The sequence below is a fragment of the Oncorhynchus masou genome, chromosome 31 (assembly GCF_036934945.1).
Source record: "Oncorhynchus masou masou isolate Uvic2021 chromosome 31, UVic_Omas_1.1, whole genome shotgun sequence".
NCBI classification, from domain to species: domain Eukaryota; kingdom Metazoa; phylum Chordata; class Actinopteri; order Salmoniformes; family Salmonidae; genus Oncorhynchus; species Oncorhynchus masou.
Window position 1 is genome coordinate 29,906,455 of NC_088242.1, and position 22,710 is coordinate 29,929,164.

Below are 22,710 nucleotides of genomic sequence, written 5' to 3' on the forward strand. Positions count from 1 at the left end.
TCGGTTACAAGGTCCACTGCAAACTCACACTGTCGGCACTGAGTGTACAGTGACTGTGTGTGTGTGTGTACGTAGTCCTGTGTGTGTTTGCGTGCATCTTTAGGTGTGAGCATGTGTGTGTACATGCTCTTGTGTGTGGTCGCGTGTGTGTGTTTGTCTTTGTGTTGTTCAGATGGAAGCCAAGGATTTTAAAGCTATGATATAATCTAAGACAGTGTGTTTAACGAGGCAGTTTGTATTCATAAAGGCCTAACTGAGAGAGAGTAATTCACCACTGCGCCTTTCTACAGCACACTAACTCACACACACCATCTCTGCTTCACCTGAACATATCTGGGCCCATATTCACAAAGCATCTCCCCATGTCCATATACGAGGCAGTTTTGCTCTAAAAAGCAAGACTGATTCCTAGATTCCAAGACTGACTCCTAGATTAGCACTCCTACTCTGAGGCAAAGTGTGACCTCTGACCTGTCCTTGAAGAAACGTCGGAAGCCAAAGGCCACCAGCTTGAAGACAGACTCCAGGACGAAGACGATGGTGAAGATGTAGTTACAGATCTTCAGCGCCTCGTCCAACTCCTGGAGGGAGGGAGGCATGGTTAGTAGAACAGTATTCCATAGGTTATAGCTACTGTATATATGGTCTCTCTCTGACGTCTTACTCTCTGAAAGCAAACATTTTCCCAGAGTCAGCCATTTTCAACACCCTACCATCTCCCTCTCTCTGCTTCTTTTTGAAAAGACCGCCGGTTTAAAAGTGTCTTGTATGTAGCCTGGGGGAATTCACGATACCCATCTCAATGTAAAAAGTGACCTTTTCCTAGTAGGCATGTTGTGCTTTTCTCTATTCTCTATATCTATATCTCATGCATAATCTTTCCGGACACATGGTAATTTCATCGGAAAACTCAAGCTGTTTTCATCACGAATCACCTTTCGGCTGATAATAAACAATGACAACTCATTGAGACATAATTTACGTGGGAGTTTAGTTCATGAATTTTTTGTATTACTTTATGTAATGTGGAGAAAAATCCCCTGGAGAATTGAAATAACTTTTCTCAAATCTGTTTGTGCAGGCAAACAAACTACAAATCCCAGAGTAATGATGTCGGACTATGTGGAATGAATACAAACTAGGTTGTCATGGGAATCTTTGTCTGTGCTTTCTGAGGGGCCATGGTGATAACTAACAGACTCCAAATCCACTACCTTAAAACTACAAACCCCATCATTGCGCAGGTCCTACCTTTGGCTGCTGGTAGTGTTCCATCGCCATGGTGATGACATTGAGTGCAATGACAATGGTAATGAAGAGGTCCAGATACTGGGAGGTGCACATCTTGTGGATGAGGAGACGAGTGGGGGAGTAATCCGAGTAGTAAGGCTTACTCTGAGCTTCTGTTGGAAGGGGGAGTAAGAGAGGGGAGGACGGGGAGGTAGGCGGGGTGGGGGGGTCATAGAGTGAGATAGGGAGTAGTGTACTGGACATTGTGGGTGAAAGGTTTCGAGAGGTAGAGGCCAGCCCGCAGGTCTCAAGAGATATCATAGCGTTAGTTAAAGGAAAGCATACACACCCATACTGACATATATCACATAATTACAGAAGATAGAGGCAGATAAAGAGACGCAAATGAAAGACAGATGGAGTGAGAGAGAAGAGAGTAGCAAAGGTACATGGAAAGAGAGGTATACAAGGAGAGGAAAGGAGAGAGGTACAGGAAGACACAGAGATCTTGGAAAGAGAGAATGAGTGAAAACGAGGAAGAGAAAGCGAGAGAAGCACAGTGTTCCTGGGCCCGGGTCCCCTGTGGCTGCCAGTCATGACTAATCAAATCAGAGATGCTCTCCTCTGATCAACAATTATTTAAATGTAGTCTCCTCTGAGAGAGCATGAACGGAAATAAACAGCATCGCCACCGCCCAAAGTGGTGTGTGTGTGTGTGTGTGTGTGTGTGTGTGTAAGAGACTGTAGCTGTGGAGGAGGGAGGTTATTTTGGTGCATTCTGAGGCTGTAGGGAGTGGGTAGTGAATGGTTAATTTATGCTGTCTCTTTCAATGCAGCTTTTTCTAGTGTTTTCACTCTTGATGTATCTTTTCTCTACCTCTTTCTCTTCCTCTCCTTCTCTCTCATAAAGACCCTACTGGGCACAGATGTCAATTCAACGTCTATTCCACATTGGTTCAATGTCATTTCATTAAAATGACATGGAAACTAATTAGAGCCGGGACAATACCAGTGTGCAATACTTTTTCCATGGCAAAAATTCAAACATGAAGCATACCATACTCTTTGGTCCTTTAAAAAACATCTGTATGTAAAATATTGTGCACTATAGCTTGGAAAATAAATAAATGTGACTCTGGTTGACAACATAACGATGTTTGCTTCCAACATTAGGGCTGTTAACCTAAAGAAGTTAAATCTGCTTTGGGTTTTGTTTCCATGCCAAGACGCTAACAAGAATCGCGATACTGGTATCGTTCCGGCCCTAGAAACAACGTTGATTCAACCACTGTGTGCCCAGTGGGACAGACTGTACACAACAAAAAGGACAGTTGATTTTACAGTTCAGTATATCACTTACAGTTTCACACCTGTTTCTCTCATCTGTCCTCTCTTTATCCATCCATCCATAAAGGGCAGAGGAAAGAGGAGTATGGGGGATGAGAGAGTCTCTCTATCAGTCTCTGTCCTCATCCCTCTTTCATCAGTGAGAGAGAGAGAGGACATATGAAGTAGAGGAGGAGTCAGAGACAGGCCAGAATGGAAACACACACACAGCGTGATTCCCCCAGGTACTGTCCAACTCTCCCTCTTGCCAATTAGCCCAGGTGGCTGCGCGGCAGCTGGCTAAAACTCCTGACGGAGTAGGCGTGTATGTGTGTTTGTGTGTGTACGTGTTCGCGTATTCACTGTATGGTCCATTCTCACCTCTTCTCCTCTGTCCTCTTCATCATAAATCAACTTGAGTGTGAGAGTCTCTCTCGTTCGGTGTCAGCCTGGACTATTACTTTATCGTACATTTATTGTACAAAATGCAGACCCATTATGCATTATAGCAGTGCATGTATTATAGGCAGTAAACCCAAAGGCGCAAATGTTGTGGCAGTGAAACTTCCTGGGAAAATGCTTAGCTTCTGCAGTTTTGCTGCAGGACCTAACACTTTATTTTAATGGGCCTCACTTGAGGCTCGATAAATGAAACTGTTAGTATAGTGTGAGTATTGAGCATCCATTGCTGTATCTTTAGAGGATTGTCCAAATAATGTATTAGACATTTCGTTGGCTGACTGAGCTTTTTAAAAGCAATCTAAAGCAGTTTTGTAAGTGCAAAACTCTCATAGGTTTAAAACGCTACATTAAGAGAGGGAGAATGAGAGAGAGAATGGGAGAGATGGACCTTTCCCTGTGTAAGTACTGCACTTAGAAAGGGAGAGGAAGAATAAGAGAGCGAGACAGGGAAAACAAGAGAGTAGAACCTTTTCCCCCATGGCTCAGGCCCAGCTCTCGCTCGGGGAGGTAGGAGAGGTGAGGGTAGAGAGGGCCAAATTATACCTCCACTACTCCCAAACTCTCACTCCCACTCTCTCTTTCCAGAGGAAGAAAGAGCTGAGCAGCACTCAGAGAATGGATCTGCCTTTAGACTCACTGGAACAGATTGACACTGTGATATCATGCCAAACCAATGAGTCAACCATATTAGCCTTTGCCAAATCAGCTTTAAAGACTTTTAAAAGTGTGTGCGTGTATGTTTGTATGTGCACAGTGTGCCTGTGTGTGTTTGTGTGCTCAGTGAGGCATGTGAGGGCATATTCAGGTCTACTCTTGTGGGAAAAGAGAACTTTGACAAGATGAAAGTGAAGAAGTGAGGTGTGAAGAAACTTCAGTACAGTCATCTTTCTCTGTCCCTTTTTCTCCTCTCTCTCTCTCTCTCTCTCTCTCTCTCTCGCTCACACAAATAGAAACATTACATTCACAAACATAACATAAACATCAACCAGACCCCCATCCCATCAATCAACCTAAGGGGCCTTAGACCTATGTAGTCCACTAATTGGGATAAGAGGATCTGCTGAATGACTAGCATGCAGCATGTTAAACAGAATGTCCATGTTGGTGCCCTGTGTGAGTATTATTGAGCACCCTTCGTGTTGGTGCCCTGTGCGAGAATTATTGAGTAACCTACATGTTGGTGCACTGTGCGAGAATTATTGAGTAACCTACATGTTGGTGCCCTGTGCGAGAATTATTGAGTACCCTTTATGTTGGTGCCCCGTGTGAGGATTATTGAGTAACCTACATGTTGGTGCCCTGTGCGAGAATTATTGAGTACCCTTCATGTTGGTGCCCCGTGTGAGGATTATTGAGTAACCTACATGTTGGTGCCCTGTGCGAGAATTATTGAGTACCCTTCATGTTGGTGCCCCGTGTGAGGATTATTGAGTAACCTACATGTTGGTGCCCCATGTGAGGATAATTGAGTACACCACACAGTGTTGCCTCGTGTGAAGATTATTGAGTACCCTTCATGTTGGTGCCCCGTGTGAGTATTATTGAGCACCCTTCATGTTGGTGCCCTGTGCAAGAATTATTGAGTACCCTTCATGTTGGTGCCCCGTGTGAGGGTTATTGAGCACCCTGCATGTTGGTGCCCCATGTGAGGGTTATTGAGTACCCTGCATGTTGGTGCCCCATGTGAGGGTTATTGAGTACCCTGCATGTTGGTGCCCCATGTGAGGATAATTGAGTACCCAACATGTTGGTGCCCTGTGTGAGTATTTATCCAAAAAGGTAGTTATAATTTAACCCTTCAAGAGGGAATGATGTGGTTCAGGTAACATATCATACATATGACACATGATGATATGTTACTCTTGGAGATCTAAGACCCCTTTGGCCGAAAGCACTGGTGAAGCGTCAAAGATCACCTGACTGAAAAAGAAAGGAGCAGTTAGTTAGCAAAGAACACCAAAGCAATACTAAAACCTGGTCCAAAAACAACCTCTTAACCCCTTGCCCCACATTACCTATACCCACCTGATTCTTTGAAGTCTACAAAGTGAGGGTATAAAGGTTAGGGTGAGGAATTAGGAGTTATTTTTGGACTGAGCCACACTCAGTAACTTCAGGAAGACGAGGCTCGGGTTGGGAAATACAGACACAATGAAGTCCCTGGGCATGTGGTGAGGGAGTGGATACACCACAGCACAGCACGATGGGTTTACTGTCACAGTGTGAGTGGGCTTTGATTGGATTGGAGTGAATGTATGTATAGTGTATGGGTTTGAAAGGTCTGGTTGGATTGGATGTGTGTTTATGGGTTTGAACTTGAAGAAGCTTTGGTTGGGTTGAATGTGTGTTTATGGGTTTGAACTTGAAGAAGCTTTGGTTGGGTTGAATGTGTGTGTATGGGTTTGAACTTGAAGAAGCTTTGGTTGGGTTGAATGTGTGTGTATGGGTTTGAACTTGAAGGAGCTTTGGTTGGGTTGAATGTGTGTTTATGGGTTTAAACTTGAAGAAGCTTTGGTTGGGTTGAATGTGTGTGTATGGGTTTGAACATGAAATAGCTTTGGTTGAGTTGGTTTGCACATGGAGTGTATAGACTTGAAGTAGGTTTGAATTGATTGGATGTGTGTGTGTGGGTTCATAACACAGTGGAGCTATGTGATGGATACCGTGAAAGGACATATAGACTGCTATGTTGATTTTCAACCAAGCTGTAGATGGTACCATATCATGGATTGTTCTAGAGTAACCTTGGTACTATTGGGATGTGAAAGTTGTTTAAATGTGGTTTAAATCTCTACGGTGCACATGTGATGCTTTTGATGATTGGTCAGGTGAAACTGGGGCTTGTGGTAGAAAGATGATTGAAGGGGGGCTTGAGAAAAGGAGGATAGTCTTTGAGCTTTGGATGGTAAAACAATGTCTGTGAAAGGAAGAACAGGCCAGAGGCAGTAAGATCAGTCACAATGTTACGGCCAGGATAATTTCCTGTTTTAGGTCAAAGGTCAAGATGATGTGGTGGTAAAACAGTTTTTTTTTAAATCCCAGTACCAATATCATTAAGGTTATACCTTGGTAGGTGTTGTGACTGATTTTAAAAGCCTGCCCTTTATGGTCAATGGATTGGTTCATATTAAGAGACAATGTTTGCTGGGTCAACAGGTAGTGCTGGTAGATTTACAGCACAAGCTCATATCAAGGGGAAGGGGTTAACGTCAAGTGAAACTACATTGAATTCAATGATGTATTAATGATTTTAGAGCCAGCAAACATTGAGTCATAAGGTAAGATACAAAATAAACAAGTAAATCAGAAAAAAATCTGCTGGATTTCCCAAAATGCACTGCTCCCCTATTCAGCACCAATGACAAAAAGAAGAAACAAAAACGGAACTGAAAAGAGAAGTTGAGGATTGTGAGAAAAGAGGAGCAACAGAGCAGTTTGAGGAGCCCAGAAGAAAGAGAAATAATAACATGACATCATTCACAATGACAGGGCATGGTAATTCATACACGCACACAAACACACAAAAATGCACGACGACAAACACACACTCACATACAAAGACACACGAGTTGTGCCGGTACACATGGTAGACTGACACACACTTCTTTCTGAGTCTGACTTGAGCAGGATGGACCAATTGGAATGGAGACTGGAATGGCGAAGGCAGGCGATTGGACAGCAGTGAGTGGAAGGCGGGGTTAACAGGGCGAGATAGTGATGATGGGCAAATGAGAATATAAGCATATAAGAAATGACCAATGAGATATCAGCGTTTCAGCGTTTCATAGTCTGGTAAGGTCGAGGCTAAATCCTTTAAAGGGGCAATCTGCAGTGGCTAAATCCATTTTTGGACTTAAAAATGAACAATATGTACCCATTGATTCTTGAATAAAATAACTTATAAATGCCTCCTGAGCTTAGTTCCACTGTCGTACCCCACCAGAATTCTAAACCTACACTTGCTTTACTCCACTGTTTGTAAACAAAGTAAATTAAAACTATCATTTTGATATCATGGATGGTCAGTCCTCGCATCCATAGCTCTGTATATACATTTGAGAGTGGTTACATTTTTCCAGAGAGAAGGCTTGGTTTCAACTGCTGATTGCCGCTTTAAGTACCTTGTAGCATTAAATATGGTGTTCAGCTAAGTGGCAGTTACGTTAGTCAAGACCCAGGAATCAGCAATTGAGGAGTGCTGTTTTAAAGGACCACCACATCACCTCTTTCTTCCTACCCGACTCTAATCATGTAATATTCTAACACTGGCACATGCATGTCTTTGACTGTCCAATAATCCCAAATTTCTGGTTGGCTTGATCTACCACCTGGGTAGCAGTACATCTGTCCGACTGCTGGTACACCACATGTTAACCAGCCTCCTTCATTGTTAGCTTGGGCTGTAGGACACACACACCTGCTAACACACACACACAGATCCATAGGTTACACACGCAAGTACATAATGCACACAGACACACAAACACACCTTTTCTTAACCCAGTTACATTCAGTGGATCTCTTGTGGTTATCTAACATATCCTAAGCAGAGCTCAAAGGCAATGTGCCAACACACTTTAGAAGCACTAATTCTTACACCTCCAACCATGAAACATTCATACCCTCACACACTCTCATAAAACCCACTATAGCACTACTTATAATACAAGGACCTTCTACTGCTGCAGAATCATTCACCTAACGGCATCAGCACAACTGTCTGGTTATGTTAGGCTAATAGGTGTATTGGTGCGAGCATTGATGGGGTTACACCTACACCTTAGTTCATGAAAGTGATTAAATATTTAAATTACTCTAACGCTACACTTAACTCTGCTACCAACACCTCGCCGGTGGCATGAAGCATTAGCCCCCACCCACATCCTGAGAACTTCCTGCCAAAATGAATCTGTAGAGGAGGACGTTTCAATCACTAACTGGCACAGGTCTTATCAAAGAGGAACTGGTAAACGCTGGTAAACGCTGCACATGTCGGCTCAATCGGAAATGACCTTTACATTTTTACGCGGAGCTTCCGCGATACTTCTGCGATACAGATTGAACCCAGCCATTTTTCTCACTTCTATTTCTCGCTCTCTCTTTCTCCCCCTTCTCTTGCTCTCCCTATCTCCCTCCGCCTTTCCTACCTTTAGCCCGCCCCTCACTCACTTTCAATCTCTCCCCCCCTCTCTCGCCACCTTACCCCGCCCCGCCCCCCACGTCCTGTCCATCTCATCTTACAATCATTTTTTTGCACTCTCTCTCTCAACCTCTCTCTCTCCCTCCTTCCATCTCTCTAATGGTCTAGTGTTATGGACCGCAGTCCTACATCAGGGGAATATAAAGGAGGGAGAAGAAGATGGATAGAAAACCTCCGTTAGATCCATCTCTGTTAGCACTGACCTAGATACAGCTGGCTGCCGCGGTGTGTGTGTGTGTGTGTGTGTCAGTGTGTCTGTGTGTGCATGTGCGTGTGACTGGTCAGTATTGATGACAGGGGGAGGAGTTGACACTCTTGTCCTAGCCATTTACTGTTCAGTGCGTCGCTGACATCATAGTTTAGGGGTAAAACATGTTAACTTGTTTCACCCCCTGAAGGTGAACATAATAATTAAATGGGCTACAATACAATTACTCTCTACATTATCATCATGTAAAGTGGGTAGAACAAGGATTTTGATACACTGCCGATTTTGCAGGTTTTCCTACTTACAAAGCATGTGGAGGTCTGTAATTTTTTTTATCATACGTACACTTCAACTGTGAGAGAAGGAATCTAAAACAAAAATCCAGAAAATCACATTGTATGATTTTAAAGTAAATAATTTGCATTTTATGGCATGACATAAGTATTTGATCACCTAGAATCCAGTAAGAATTCCGGCTCTCACAGACCTGTTAGGTTTTCTTTAAGAAGCCCTCAAGGCATTACCTGTATTAACTGCACCTGTTTGAACTTGTTACCTGTATAAAAGACACCTGTCCACACACTCAATCAAACAGACTCCAACCTCTCCACAATGGCCAAGACCAGAGAGCTGTGTAAGGACATCAGGGTTAAATTGTAGACCTGCCCAAGGCTGGGATGGGCTACAGGACTATAGGCAAGCAGCTTGGTGAGAAGGCAACAACTGTTGGCGCAATTATTAGAAAATGGAAGAAGTTCAAGATGACGGTCAATCACCCTCGGTCTGGGGCTCCATGCAAGATTCCACCTCGTGGGGCATCAATGATCATGAGGAAGGTGAGGGATCAGCCCAGAACTACACGGCAGGACCTGGTCAATGACCTTGAAGAGAGCTGGGACCACAGTCTCAAAGAAAACCATTAGTAACACACTACACCGTCATGGATTAAAATCCTGCAGCGCACGCAAGGTCCCCCTGCTCAAGCCAGCGCATGTCCAGGCCCATCTGAAGTTTGCCAATGACCATCTGGATGATCCAGAGGAGGAATGGGAGAAGGTCATGTGGTCTGATGAGACAAAAATAGAGCTTTTTGGTCTGAACTCCACTGGCCGTGTTTGGAGGAAGAAGAAGGATGAGTACAACCCCAGAACACCATCCCAACCGTGAAGCATGGAGGTGGAAACATCATTCTTTGGGGATGCTTTTCTGCAAAGGGGACAGGACGACTGCACCGTATTGAGGGGAGGATGGATGGGGCCATGTATCGCAACATCTTGGCCAACAACCTTCTTCCCTCAGTAAGAGCATTGAAGATGGGTCATGGCTGGGTCTTCCAGCATGACAACGACCCGAAACACACAGCCAGGGCAACTAAGGAGTGGCTCCGTAAGAAGCATCTCAAGGTCCTGGAGTGGCCTAGCCAGTCTCCATACCTGAACCCAATAGAAAATCTTTGGAGGGAGCTGAAAGTCCGTATTGCCCCGAAACCTGAAGGATCTGGAGAAGGTCTGTATGGAGGAGTGGGCCAAAATCCCTGCTGCAGTGTGAGCAAACCTGGTCAAGTACTACAGGAAATGTATAATCTCTGTAATTGCAAACAAAGGTTTCTGGACCAAATATTAAGTTCTGCTTTTCTGATGTAACAAATACTTATGTCATGCAATACTTACTTAAAAATCATACAATGTGATTTTTTGGATTTTTGTTTTAGATTCCATCTCTCAGTGTTGAAGTGTAGATATGATGAAAATTATAGACCTCTACATGCTTTGTAAGTAGGAAATCGGGCAGTGTATCAAATACTTGTTCTCCCCACTGTATGTATATTTATTTTTACACCTTATCATAATTATTAGTAAACGGTGTGCCGAAGTAGGACATTATATATTAATACCTGATAAAGTGATACAGTACGAGAGGCTGTGCCATCAATAAATCAACAGGCAAGCGATGCTGTTAGCTAGGACAGAAAATGGCCAAATCCTACTTTAGTACCAGTTTTTGAAGACAAACACAGAGAGAGGGAAAGCCATCTTCTGGGACATGACCCACACAGAGCAGGTCTGAGTAAAGCGTTTATCTCTTTGGGCTGTGAGCCTGGGAGAGTTAGAGGCCATCTGTTACAGTGACACATTCACTCCCTGAGCTGAGCTATGTAAAGAACACTCAGAGCTACATTCTCTCTCTCTCTCTCTCTTTCACATTGTCTCTGTTTTCCCTTTGTCTTTGTTTCTCTCTCTCCTCTCTCTCACTCTCTCCTCTCTCTCTCTCTCTCTGTGTGGGGGAAAGAAAGGATACACCGTGCCTGGCTGCCACATTACAGACAGCACCCCGCTGACAACTTCTTCCTTCCTCACTCACTCTTTCAAGTATCTCTCTCCTTCTGTCTCCGTCTCATCTCCATCTTTCCATCGCTCTTTCTCCCTATAGGGCAACCCACTAGCTGCCCAGGGGAGAATATCACAGTGCACAGTCAAGCACCAGGAGGGTGAGACATACCTTTAGACAGAGACTGTACTGGACATAACTGTGTGTGTGTGTGTGTGTGTGTGTGTGTGTGTGTGTGTGTGTGTGTGTGTGTGTGTGTGTGTGTGTGTGTGTGTGTGTGTGTTGTTTAGGTAAGGTATAGAAACAGGAGCAGATGGCTTGGTCTTCCCCAGCAGAGAGGCGTGATTAAGCAGCACCTTTGATCCACTGAACTAAACTACACATACAGCAGCCCAAAGCTAACACACTCAGGAGTGAGTGTGTGTGTGTGTGCGTGTGTGTGTGTGTGAGCCAGAGCTAATAGAGGGTGGCATACTGGCAGGAGGGGCAACCCCATCCCTTCATCATCTCCCCTTCTCTTCCTCCTATTCTCCATCCCCCTTTACTCTCATCTTCCTTACTTCTCACATCCATCTCTTCTCCTGCATACTTACATATTCAGTGATTTACCCCTATCCATCTCCCTTTCTCTCCACTCTCATTCCTTCATATTATTTATTCCCTCCTCCCCTCTTGTCTTTATTCCATCCTCCCCTATTTTCTTTATTCCCTCCTCCCCTCTTGTCTTTATTCCATCCTCCCCTCTTTTCTTTATTCCCTCCTCCCCTCTTTTCTTTATTCCCTCCTCCCCTCTTGTCTTTATTCCCTCCTCCCCTCTTGTCTTTATTCCATCCTCCCCTCTTGTCTTTATTCCCTCCTCCCCTCTTTTCTTTATTCCATCCTCCCCTCTTTTCTTTATTCCCTCCTCCCCTCTTGTCTTTATTCCCTCCGACCCTCTTTTCTTTATTCCATCCTCCCCTCTTTTCTTTATTCCCTCCTCCCCTCTTGTCTTTATTCCCTCCTCCCCTCTTGTCTTTATTCCATCCTCCCCTCTTTTCTTTATTCCCTCCTCCCCTCTTGTCTTTATTCCCTCCTCCCCTCTTGTCTTTATTCCATCCTCCCCTCTTTTCTTTATTCCCTCCTCCCCTCTTGTCTTTATTCCATCCTCCCCTCTTTTCTTTATTCCCTCCTCCCCTCTTGTCTTTATTCCCTCCTCCCCTCTTGTCTTTATTCCCTCCTCCCCTCTTTTCTTTATTTCCTCCTCCCCTCTTGTCTTTATTCCCTCCTCCCCTCTTGTCTTTATTCCCTCCTCCCCTCTTGTCTTTATTCCCTCCTCCCCTCTTTTCTTTATTCCATCCTCCCCTCTTGTCTTTATTTCCTCCTCCCCTCTTGTCTTTATTCCATCCTCCACTCTTTTCTTTATTCCCTCCTCCCCTCTTTTCTTTATTCCCTCCGACCCTCTTTTCTTTATTCCCTCCTCCCTTCTTTTCCTCCCTCCATAATTTTCTATTCCCTTCATCCAAAGTTGTGTGCAAAAAGAGGGAACTGCCACACACACACACACACACACACACACACACACACACACACACACACACACACACACACACACACACACACACACACACACACACACACACCTCCTCTGAGCGCTGGCCTGCCTAATACAATTATACAGTAAAACAATAATACGCTGTGATGGACAGATTTGGGGTGGGGCTGTCACGTCTGTCTGTCTCACTGGCGCATGTCATAGAAAAAGAATCTCCTCCACGCGTGGATATTCAGTGTGTGGAGATATGACTGTATACACAAACATGTCCTTACATTCCCTTACCAGGAAAGGGGGTAATAGAGAGGGGGAGGAGAGCGGGAGAGAGAGATGGAGAGAACGAGAGACAGAGAGAGATAGAGAGGACCTTGCTCTCTCATCGAGCAGACACAGTGGCACAGACAGAGTTCTGGGGTTTGAGGACAGAGGGTTGCTCCTGCATATTTCACAGCCTACCCTGCTACCATCTGGTGCCTGTGACACATGCGCACGCACGCACGCAGGCACACGCACACGCACACACACACACTCCTGCATGAGCGTGGGTGGACAACCTACAGTTGGTGGTACAGTAACAAAAACAGTGCTGTGGATAGTGGATGAATTGTGGGTCACTGTGAAGAACAAGGAACCACAACACACGACAGGAAAATGTCCACAAACGTCTATAGCGGACTGAGTCGGATGAGAGAGAGGCAGGGGGACGGGTAGGGAGCGCGGGATGGGACCCTACCTCCCGTGAACGTTGAACCCTGACTTCTGAACCACCATGGTAGGGGACACACAGAACATGCTAGAAACTCTGTACCTGTCAGTGTGCCTTCAGAGAGGACCCAACTCACCCCCGGAATCATCAACACATCTAGAAGAACGAGACCAGGTTAGTCAGAGAGAGGTGTGGAACGAGGGATGGGCGAAGGAGAGAGAGTGTAAGAAGGAGAAATAGGGGTGAAGTAAGAGCAGAAGGATGAAGATGACAACGTGGGCTGGTTAGTTCCTACTGTGAGTCTTTTCCACTTATTCTGAGTCCAGTGTGAGCTCGTGATACAGTTAATAAGGGTTCGATGATTCAGTTGGGGATTTTGTAGACAGTCAGTCAATCCCCGATATTCAAAACCCAAAATCCCAAAGATCTATGACAAAAAATGACTGCGACACAAATAGAGCCACTCGGATGGAGTCAAAAAAAAAGAAGCAACCTCCCCATCAGAGGAGAACAACTTACGTTTCCCTTCTCTTCACAAACTCTTGTGCCGTCCAGAAAAGAAGAGTGTAGATTCTGAAGCCTGTCCAGTCACAAGGGGTATACCTCTACTCTACACACCTTTAATCAACCATTCTCTTACTCTGTCAAGTGATTCTACAACTTCAGTTACAGTTGTGCGCAAAATGGTTTCCAAGCAACAGAAAAAGAACAAGCTTGAGGTTACAGACCGGATAAAGGAAAGACTATAAACCATAAACTAAAGATAATCTATAGAAAAATGAAAACAGAGAAAGAAACCAATGGACATGAGGGGCCTTGAACAATTATAGAGACGGATAGAGGAGGGCATGTTCATTCTCTATTTGTTTCGGAAGCATTTGAGAGTGGTTTGTACAGGCCTGTTTAAGGGGAAAGGGGGATACCTAGCCAGTTGCACAACTGAATGCATTCAACCTAAATATGTCTTCTGCATTTAACCCAACCCTCAGAGAGGTGCAGGGGGCTGCCTTAATCGACATCATCGGCACCCTGGGAGCAGTTGTTAAGGGTTAATTGCCTTGCTCAAGGGCAGAAAGGCATATTTTCCCACCTTCCCGGCTCGGGGATTGGAACCAGCAACCTTTTGGTAACTGGCCCAACACGCTGAAACACTAGGCTACCTGCCGCAGGTGCGTGAGTGAGGGCAAGAGGGTGGAGGTAAAAGAGTGAGCGAGAGGGAGACTGTGTGTGTTCGGTCTGTTTGAGTGACTGTATGTGTGTGAGAGGGTGTGAGAGCATGGGAGAGTGTGAGTGCATGAGCACTTTGGGCACACCACATCTGCAAGAGAAAATCCATATCCATCTGTATTTCTCAAGAGATTCGCGCGGTCAACTACCGAAGGCATTCCCACTGTCAACTACCATCAACATTCGATGAAAAAAAATCCAAATGATCTTTGATCCACCAAAAGTATCTCTACAGCCAATACGGCTACTGAAATAACCACTATTTCTCATATCCAATGTTTGGGGTTAGAAGGCAGTGGAATCACTATAGAGAGGCGAAGTCGGGCATCTGGTAACCCGTTCTTGTACAGCTGGAGGGGCGGCCGGGCAAAGATCTAGGATCAGCTAACCTTCGTATGATCCTAACCCTTTTCATAAAGAGGAAACCATAGATCAGCATCTAGGTACTCCCTCATTTGGTTTGTAGTTCTACCTACCCCTCCGGATGTACTACAACTACATGCAGGAGAGGAGGGGGAAGGGGGAGATAGGGGGGATGTAACCTCACCCTCACCCCACCCCCCTCCCTCTAACTCTGAAAGTACCACGCCATGCAGGTCCCGTCCACCAGTACTCACTGGGCATGCTCCAAGGGGACGGTCCTAAGTACACCCTCTACGATAGGCCAGGCAGGGAAAGGGGGGGGGGGGTTCTATTCTTACTAGACCAGCGCTCAACAACTCCGATCCTGGAGAGAGGCTGGGTGTGTGGGTTTTTGTTCCAGCCCAGCACTAACACACCTGATTCCAGGCTTTACAATTATTGCTGGGCTAGAACCAAATCCTGCACACCCAGTAGCTCTCCTGGACCAGAATGGGTGGCCACTGACCCCCACACAAAGAGAGGATATCTAGCGGGGACACTACAGGGAGGAAAACCATTTAAAAAGAAAAGGCACTTCTACAGTAATGCAAAATAGCAACTATTCCAGGTCTAGCGCGTTTCTACGTCCGTTGACTTCGGTCAAATCAAACCAAAACAAGCTCAAACCAGGCAGGACTCAGAAAGATGTGGAAAGACTACCGACCAGCCAGCTCCTTCTCCTTACTCCGTCTCTTTTTCTCCATCCGTTTCAGTCTCTTCTCCTCCCTGCGCTTGGCCTCCTCGGCCTCCTGGCTGCGCCGACACTTGTGGAAGTTCTCCACCACCACGCCCACGAACATGTTGAGCACAAAGAAGCTGACGATGAGCAGGAAGGAGATGAAGTAGAGGAGCATCCATGGGTTGTAGTTCAGCTGTGGCTGGAGGGGGTAGACATAGACAGAGTATAGTGTAATATACTGCACTCGCACACACACAGTATGATGTTAGACACACGCACTCATTTTTGGCAGAGTTGTGAGTATTGTGGTGGTGCACTCCATGCAAACGCCGAAAAACCAGCCCCAAGTCCCACTGGGCACAGAATTTAACGTCTATTCCACGTGGGTTCAACATCACTTTATTGACATGACGTGGAAACAACGTTGATTCAACCAGTGTGTGCGCAGCGGGATGTGTGTGTGTCTCTATCCAACTTGAGCGGAGCACACTACCAGCTAGCTGCTTTTTGTGACTGCCAGGACACCGTCATCCTGCTGCTACAGTCAACACGACAAAATGTAGAAATGAATGCAGAAATGAACACATGAACAACACTGTTAATTTGATACAAAACAGTACATCCGGAAAGCTAAATGTATGAGTATACACAGTACTGTAAGCTGCAGAACGTGTGGAAGAAGCTCGAGGGGTGTTGGATGATTTTGGACAGTAAGCAGCTTATAGAGAGGAGATCAATGCCTCGTCCCTAGAGCAGAGACAGAAACGCTGACCTGATGTGTCATAAACATCAACACATCTCTGGTCCTAGCCACCCAAGCCTTTGTTCTGCTGTTCTGCTACTGTATCTCTAGTGAACAGAGGGAAAAGTGCATGTGTTTGTGTGTGTGTGTGTGTGCGTGTACATATTCAGTGGCTAGTGAGTTTACACACCCCTTCCACAGTCTTCACATTTTGCTGTCTCAAAAGGAATAAAAATAAATAGAAATCCTACAGATCTACACGACCAACTCCGCATTTTCAAAGAGAAACTACATTATAGAACGTTCCCCCAACGATGTCTTGATAGCTTATGTCTTCACACCCTAGAGTTAATACTTGGTTGAAGATTTTCTACAATACCAATATCCTACCAAATGTACCCAGCCCTCAGGGCAACATATGCCCATTGTTTTTTGTCAAAATTGCTCAAGCTCAGTAAATTTGGTTAGGAATCATTGACAGGCAGCAGGGGCAGACTGGGGAAAATAATTTGGCCCTTGCATTTTATCCACACCGTCCCACATCACTGCGCGCACCAGCCCACATTACTATTACAGCGTTCCAGAATAACAGTTTTCCTTGGTGTCACAAACGTTTACAGTTGGTGGCACCAGCCCATTATGTGGTTGGAGTCAGTTTCAGATTGGGTGGCAAGAAATAAGTTCGTCCTAAATATTTCAAAAATGAAAAGTATTGAATTTGGGACAAATCCTTCACTGAACTATAAACCTCTACTAAATCTTGTAAGGAATTATGTGGACATTGCGGTGTGGTAAGGAGCCACAAAGAGGGACTTTACAATTACAATTGGCCCAGAACAGAGCAGCACGGCTGCCCCCTAAATGTACACAGAGAGCTAACTTTAATAATATGTCAATCTCCACTGGCTCAAAGTAGAGTAAAGATTGACTTTGTCAATGTTTGTATTTGTGAGAAGTATTGACATGTTGAATTCACAGAGCTGTCTGTTTGAACTACTATCACACAGCTCTGACAACCATGGTGGAAAAAGTACCCAATTGTCATACTTGAGTAAAAGTAAAGATACCTTAATAGAAAATAACTCAAGTGCAAGTGAAAGTCACCCAGTAAAACACTCCTTGAGTAAATGTCTAAAAGTATTTGGTTTAAAATATACTTAAGTATCAAAGGTAAAAGTAATTGCTAAAATATACTTATGTATCAAAAGTAAACGTATAAATACTTTCAAATTCCTTATATTAAGAAAACCAGATGGCACCATTTTCTTGTTTTTGTATTTATTTACAGAGAGCCAGGGGCACACTTCAACACTCAGACATGATTTACAAATGATGCATGTGTGTTTAGTGAGTCTGCCAGATCAGAGGCAGTAGAGAGGACCAGGGATGTCCTTTCAATAAGTGTGTGAATTGGATCATTCTCCTGCTAAGCATTCAAAATGTAACGCATTTTTGGGTTTCAGGGAAAATGTAGTGAAATGAAGTTGTCAAAAAATATAACTAGTAAACTAAAGTATAGATACCTGAAAAAAAATGAAATGCCTTAAGTACCCCACAAGACATGTCACCAAAGGTCTCTTCACAGTCCCCAATTCCAGAACAGACTATGGGAGGCGCATAGTACTACATAGAGCCATGACTACATAGTACTACATAGAGCCATGACTACATAGTACTACATAGAGCCATGACTACATAGTACTACATAGAGCCATGACTACATAGTACTACATAGAGCCATGACTACATAGTACTACATAGAGCCATGACTACATAGTACTACATAGAGCCATGACTACATAGTACTACATAGAGCCATGACTACATAGTACTACATAGAGCCATGACTACATAGTACTACATAGAGCCATGACTACATAGTACTACATAGAGCCATGACTACATAGTACTACATAGAGCCATGACTACATAGTACTACATAGAGCGATGACTACATAGTACTACATAGAGCCATGACTACATAGTACTACATAGAGCCATGACTACATAGTACTACATAGAGCCATGACTACATAGTACTCTATTCCACATCAAGTAACATGCAAGCAGTAAAATCAGATTTACAAAACAGAAAAATACACCTTACGGAACAGCGGGGACTGTGAAGAGACACACACACAGGCACAGACAACCGCATGAACACACATCAGATAACATACGCACTACACACACACGTACACATGGATTTTGTGTTGTAGATATGTGATAGTAGAGTGTGTAGTGGCCACCTTTAAGGTGTTATGAAATCTGTTGTGAAAGGTAATGTAATGCTTTTTAATTGTATACAACTGCCTTAATTTTGCTGGAACCCAGGAAGAGTAGCTGCTGCTTTGGTCGCAGCTAATGGGGATCCATAATAAATACAAATCCTGAAACAGCCTAATCATATTATTAAGTAATTCATACTGCTTTATTACAAAGTATAATACATACTGACTGCTGAGGTACCCAAGAAATGTGTTTTTTCCATCTCACACATCCAGGCAGGAATGCATGCGTCAAGATAGTTTGATGTGCAACCAAATCTAGACAGCCATGAATTTTGGGTTGACAATTACACTATAGTTGCCATATTTAACTGTCTAAAATAAGATTGCAGAATTTCCTGATTTCTTTCTTGCTCAATAGAGTTGCATTACATACATCTTTATGTGCTCTAACTAATATCATAGGCTAATTCATTTGGGGTGCAACACCTGAGGAAGTGGAAACTCAAAACATAATAACTATAATACACGCTGCTAGTAGCCATGTATTCATCAAACTGTAAATGCAATGTCCTAAACAAATGTTGCAGTTGTAGGCTACTACCCATGAGATCTATAGGTCTATTCCCTCGCATTGGCCGGTGCGCTTTCTGGGTGTGTTCCGCTCCCTATCTCAAAGCCATATCAAATATCTTGGTTGTAAAGTAATTGTTATTGAGCTGAATGTTGAGAGTTGAGAAATAAAAATGATACCCACAGAAAGCGGACCCTCCTCTCCTCGACAGGGACAAGGGGACAAAGCTACCAAAGTAGTGTTTTTCCCAAAATGTCATTTTGAAATGCATTTTTCTCTCGAGAACATGGCGGAGAGGAGAGTGGCTCACTCATCAAACCAGCAGGCCCCGCCGAGGGCACAGGGGCAGGGTAGACAGTCCATTACAGGAATCATGAGGATAATGCACTTTACTGTTTGACCAAATTATGGTTTGGCAGCTCCACAAATGTGAAGTTTTGAATGAGATAACAATGTATAATGTGTTTTTTCTACGTTTATGGGCAAACATTTTCGTTTTTACGATCCATGATCTTGATTTTCTTAACTGATGACAGAGTCTGAGCAGGTCTCTTTGCTGATGCCAAGTTTGACTTTGAATGTGAGTTTGCATGACCTCAGCTCGGCTTATCAGAAAACCGGGCCGGCCCATCTTGGTAGGGAGGCCGGCCATTGCCCACTGATCAGCCAAATGCTAAAAAAAATCAAACAGGCCCCTGGCACCCGGCACATTTTATTTTTATATATTCAAAATATTGTTGTGTGTTTTTGTGTGTGTCAATTTCGATCAGCCCACCCAACATTTGCCAGAATTACCAGATGGCAAATCCGCCCCAAACGGACAGCAATATTCAAACATTGTCTCTGACTTTCAAGCAAATTTAAGTCAGGACCACTCAGGACCACTCCACACATCTTGGGAAAGCCCTTCTGGTATGAATTTGTGTAATTGTCTCACTGAAAAATAAAACTATATTCCAGGCTTTGGTTTTCCTTTACATTTCTACCTGGGCTTGGCTCCTTTCATATTTATTTTGATCCCGACAAACTCCACAGTCGCTGCCGATGACAAGCATACCCATCACATGATGCTGCCACCGTAATACTTTAAAATACAGCGAGTTTCACTCTGGGTTGTGTTGTATTGGATTTGACCCAAACCTGCAGTTTTTACTTTAGGCCAAAAAGTTCTTGTCCTTGCTGTGTTGTAGTATTCCTTAATGGCCTTGTTGCAAACAGAATGGATGATTTGTAGTGGATTTTTTTAAACATAGTCTTCCTTCTTTTCACTTCGTCATACAGGCCAGTAATGTGGAGTGAATGCAATGTTGTTGATTTTATTTATTTATTTTTTATTTATTTCACCTTTATTTAACCAGGTAGGCAAGTTGAGAACAAGTTCTCATTTACAATTGCGACCTGGCCAAGATAAAGCAAAGCAGTTCGACACATACAACAACACAGAGTTACACATGGAGTAAAACAAACATACAGTCAATAATACAGTTGAAAAATAAGTCTATATACAATGTGAGCAAGTGAGGTGAGATAAGGGAGGTAAAGTAAATACAATATAGCAAGTAAAACACTGGAATGGTTGATGAGCAGTGGAAGATTGTGCAAAGTAGAGATAGAAATAATGGGGTGCAAAGGAGCAAAATAAATAAATAAATACAGTAGGGAAAGAGGTAGTTGTTTGGGCTAAATTATAGATGGGCTATGTACAGGTGCAGTAATCGGTGACCTGCTCTGACAGCTGGTGCTTAAAGCTAGTGAGGGAGATAATTGTTTCCAGTTTCAGAGATTTTTGTAGTTCGTTCCAGTCATTGGCAGCAGAGAACTGGAAGGAGAGGCGGCCAAAGGAAGAATTGGTTTTGTGGGTGACCAGAGAGATATACCTGCTGGAGCACGTGCTACAGGTGGGTGCTGCTATGGTGACCAGTGAGCTGAGATAAGGGGGGACTTTACCTAGCAGGGTCTTGTAGTTGACCCGAAGCCAGTGAGTTTGGCGACGAGTATGAAGCGAGGGCCAGCCAACGAGAGCGTACAGGTCGCAGTGGTGGGTAGTATATGGGGCTTTGGTGACAAAACGGAATGGCACTGTGATAGACTGCATCCAATTTATTGAGTAGGGTATTGGAGGCTATTTTGCAAATGACATCGCCGAAGTCGGTTTAACAAGGGTATGTTTGGCAGCATGAGTGAAGGATGCTTTGTTGCGAAATAGGAAGCCAATTCTAGATTTAACTTTGGATTGGAGATGTTTAATGTGAGTCTGGAAGGAGAGTTTACAGTCTAACCAGACACCGAGGTATTTGTAGTTGTCCACATATTCTAAGTCGGATCCATCCAGAGTAGTGATGTTGGACAGGTGGGCAGGGGCAGGCAGCGATCCGTTGAAGAGCATGCATTTAGTTTTACTTGTATTCAAGAGCAATTGGAGGCCACGGAAGGAGAGTTGTATGGCATTGAAGCCCGCATGGAGGGTTGTTAACACAGTGTCCCTTTGTATTGTGGTGCAGCACCATGTTATGGGTATACTTGTCGCCGGCAGGGACTGGGGAGTTTGTTGGGATAAAATATGAAAGGAGCAAAGCCCAGGTAAAAAGTTAAAGCCCAACTAGTTCTTCTAAATACCTAACCTTAGGATAGAGTTGTGTTTTTCGGCAGGGCAATTACGCTAATGTTTATGCCAAAGACACACCAGACTGGCTTTCCAAGATGTGTTTAGTGTTCCTTAAGGTTCAGTCTCCGTCCTGACTTCAAAACATCTGACACAAGGTTTGAATATTGCATATTCCATCAATGATTCCAAACCAAACTTACTGAGCTTGAGCAATTTTGACAAAAACAATGGATGTATGTTGCCGTAAGGTTGAAGAATCTGATTCAAAATGATTCACAGCTGTAATGGCTGTCAAAGATTTTTTAAATGTATTTTACCTTTATTTAACTAGGCAAGTCAGTTAAGAACAAATTCTTATTTTCAATGACGGCCTAGGAACAGAGGGTTAACTGCCTTGTTCAGGGGCAGAACAACACATTTTTACCTTGTCAGCTCGGGGATTGGGCCTTGCGTCCTTTTGGTTACTAGTCCAACGCTCTAACCACTAACCAACTGCCGCCCCCAAAGATGCTTCCACCTAAGTATTAACTCTGGGGTGTGAAGACATACGCAATCAATACATCCTCATTTTTCATTTGTTTGTAATTTGGAAATGTTATAAAAATGTTCTTTCACTTTGAAATTGATTTTTAGGAAATATATAACGAAATCCCTTTTTAGATTTAATTATAAGGCAGCAAATGTGAAGACTGTGCAAGGGGTGTGTAAACTTTCACTAGCAACTGTGCAAATGTGGGAGCACACATTAAAGGGGACTTGGCTAAGTCCGTCTTACTAATCTCAGTGTATTGATGCTTCAGCGTTATTAGCAGCGAAAACAATCAAGCAAACAATGGATTGGTTTATGGTTGGAGTTTGCATTAAGACAACAGTAGAGCGAAGGTAACTCTTTTTCCTCTCTACAACACCTTACGTTCTACTTTTATACAAGGATCAGTTGTATGCATTGATGAGTTAAATTATACCTTTTCCCATGTGTGGATGTGCATAATGTGTGTGTGTTTATGTGTGGCCGTGTGTGTGACTGGGTCTATGTATAGTGTGTCTGGTGTATACCTGTTGGTTGACTCCCACTGCATCTAATCCATCATACATGATATCCACCCAACCATCCTTAGAAGCCAGCACGAAGAGAGACATCAGAGCCTGAGAGAGAGAGAGTGAATGGGGGAAAGAGAGACAAAGAGAGAGAGAAAAGAGATAGTGAGCGAGATAGAAGGGTGGAGAGAGAGAGAGAGAGAGAGAGAGAGAGAGAGAGAGAG

At 43.9% G+C, this 22,710-nt stretch overlaps 1 protein-coding gene across 1 annotated transcript in view; it reads right to left on the reverse strand.

The window, feature by feature from the left end:
- The window catches only part of LOC135523783 (voltage-dependent T-type calcium channel subunit alpha-1G-like), a 186,946-nt gene that overhangs the window by 16,966 nt on the left and 147,270 nt on the right, over window positions 1-22,710 (reverse strand). Inside the window, 4 exon segments of the mRNA XM_064950686.1 lie at window positions 472-581; window positions 1,252-1,403; window positions 15,306-15,498; window positions 22,505-22,594. Coding sequence (XP_064806758.1) covers window positions 472-581; window positions 1,252-1,403; window positions 15,306-15,498; window positions 22,505-22,594 — 545 coding nt within the window.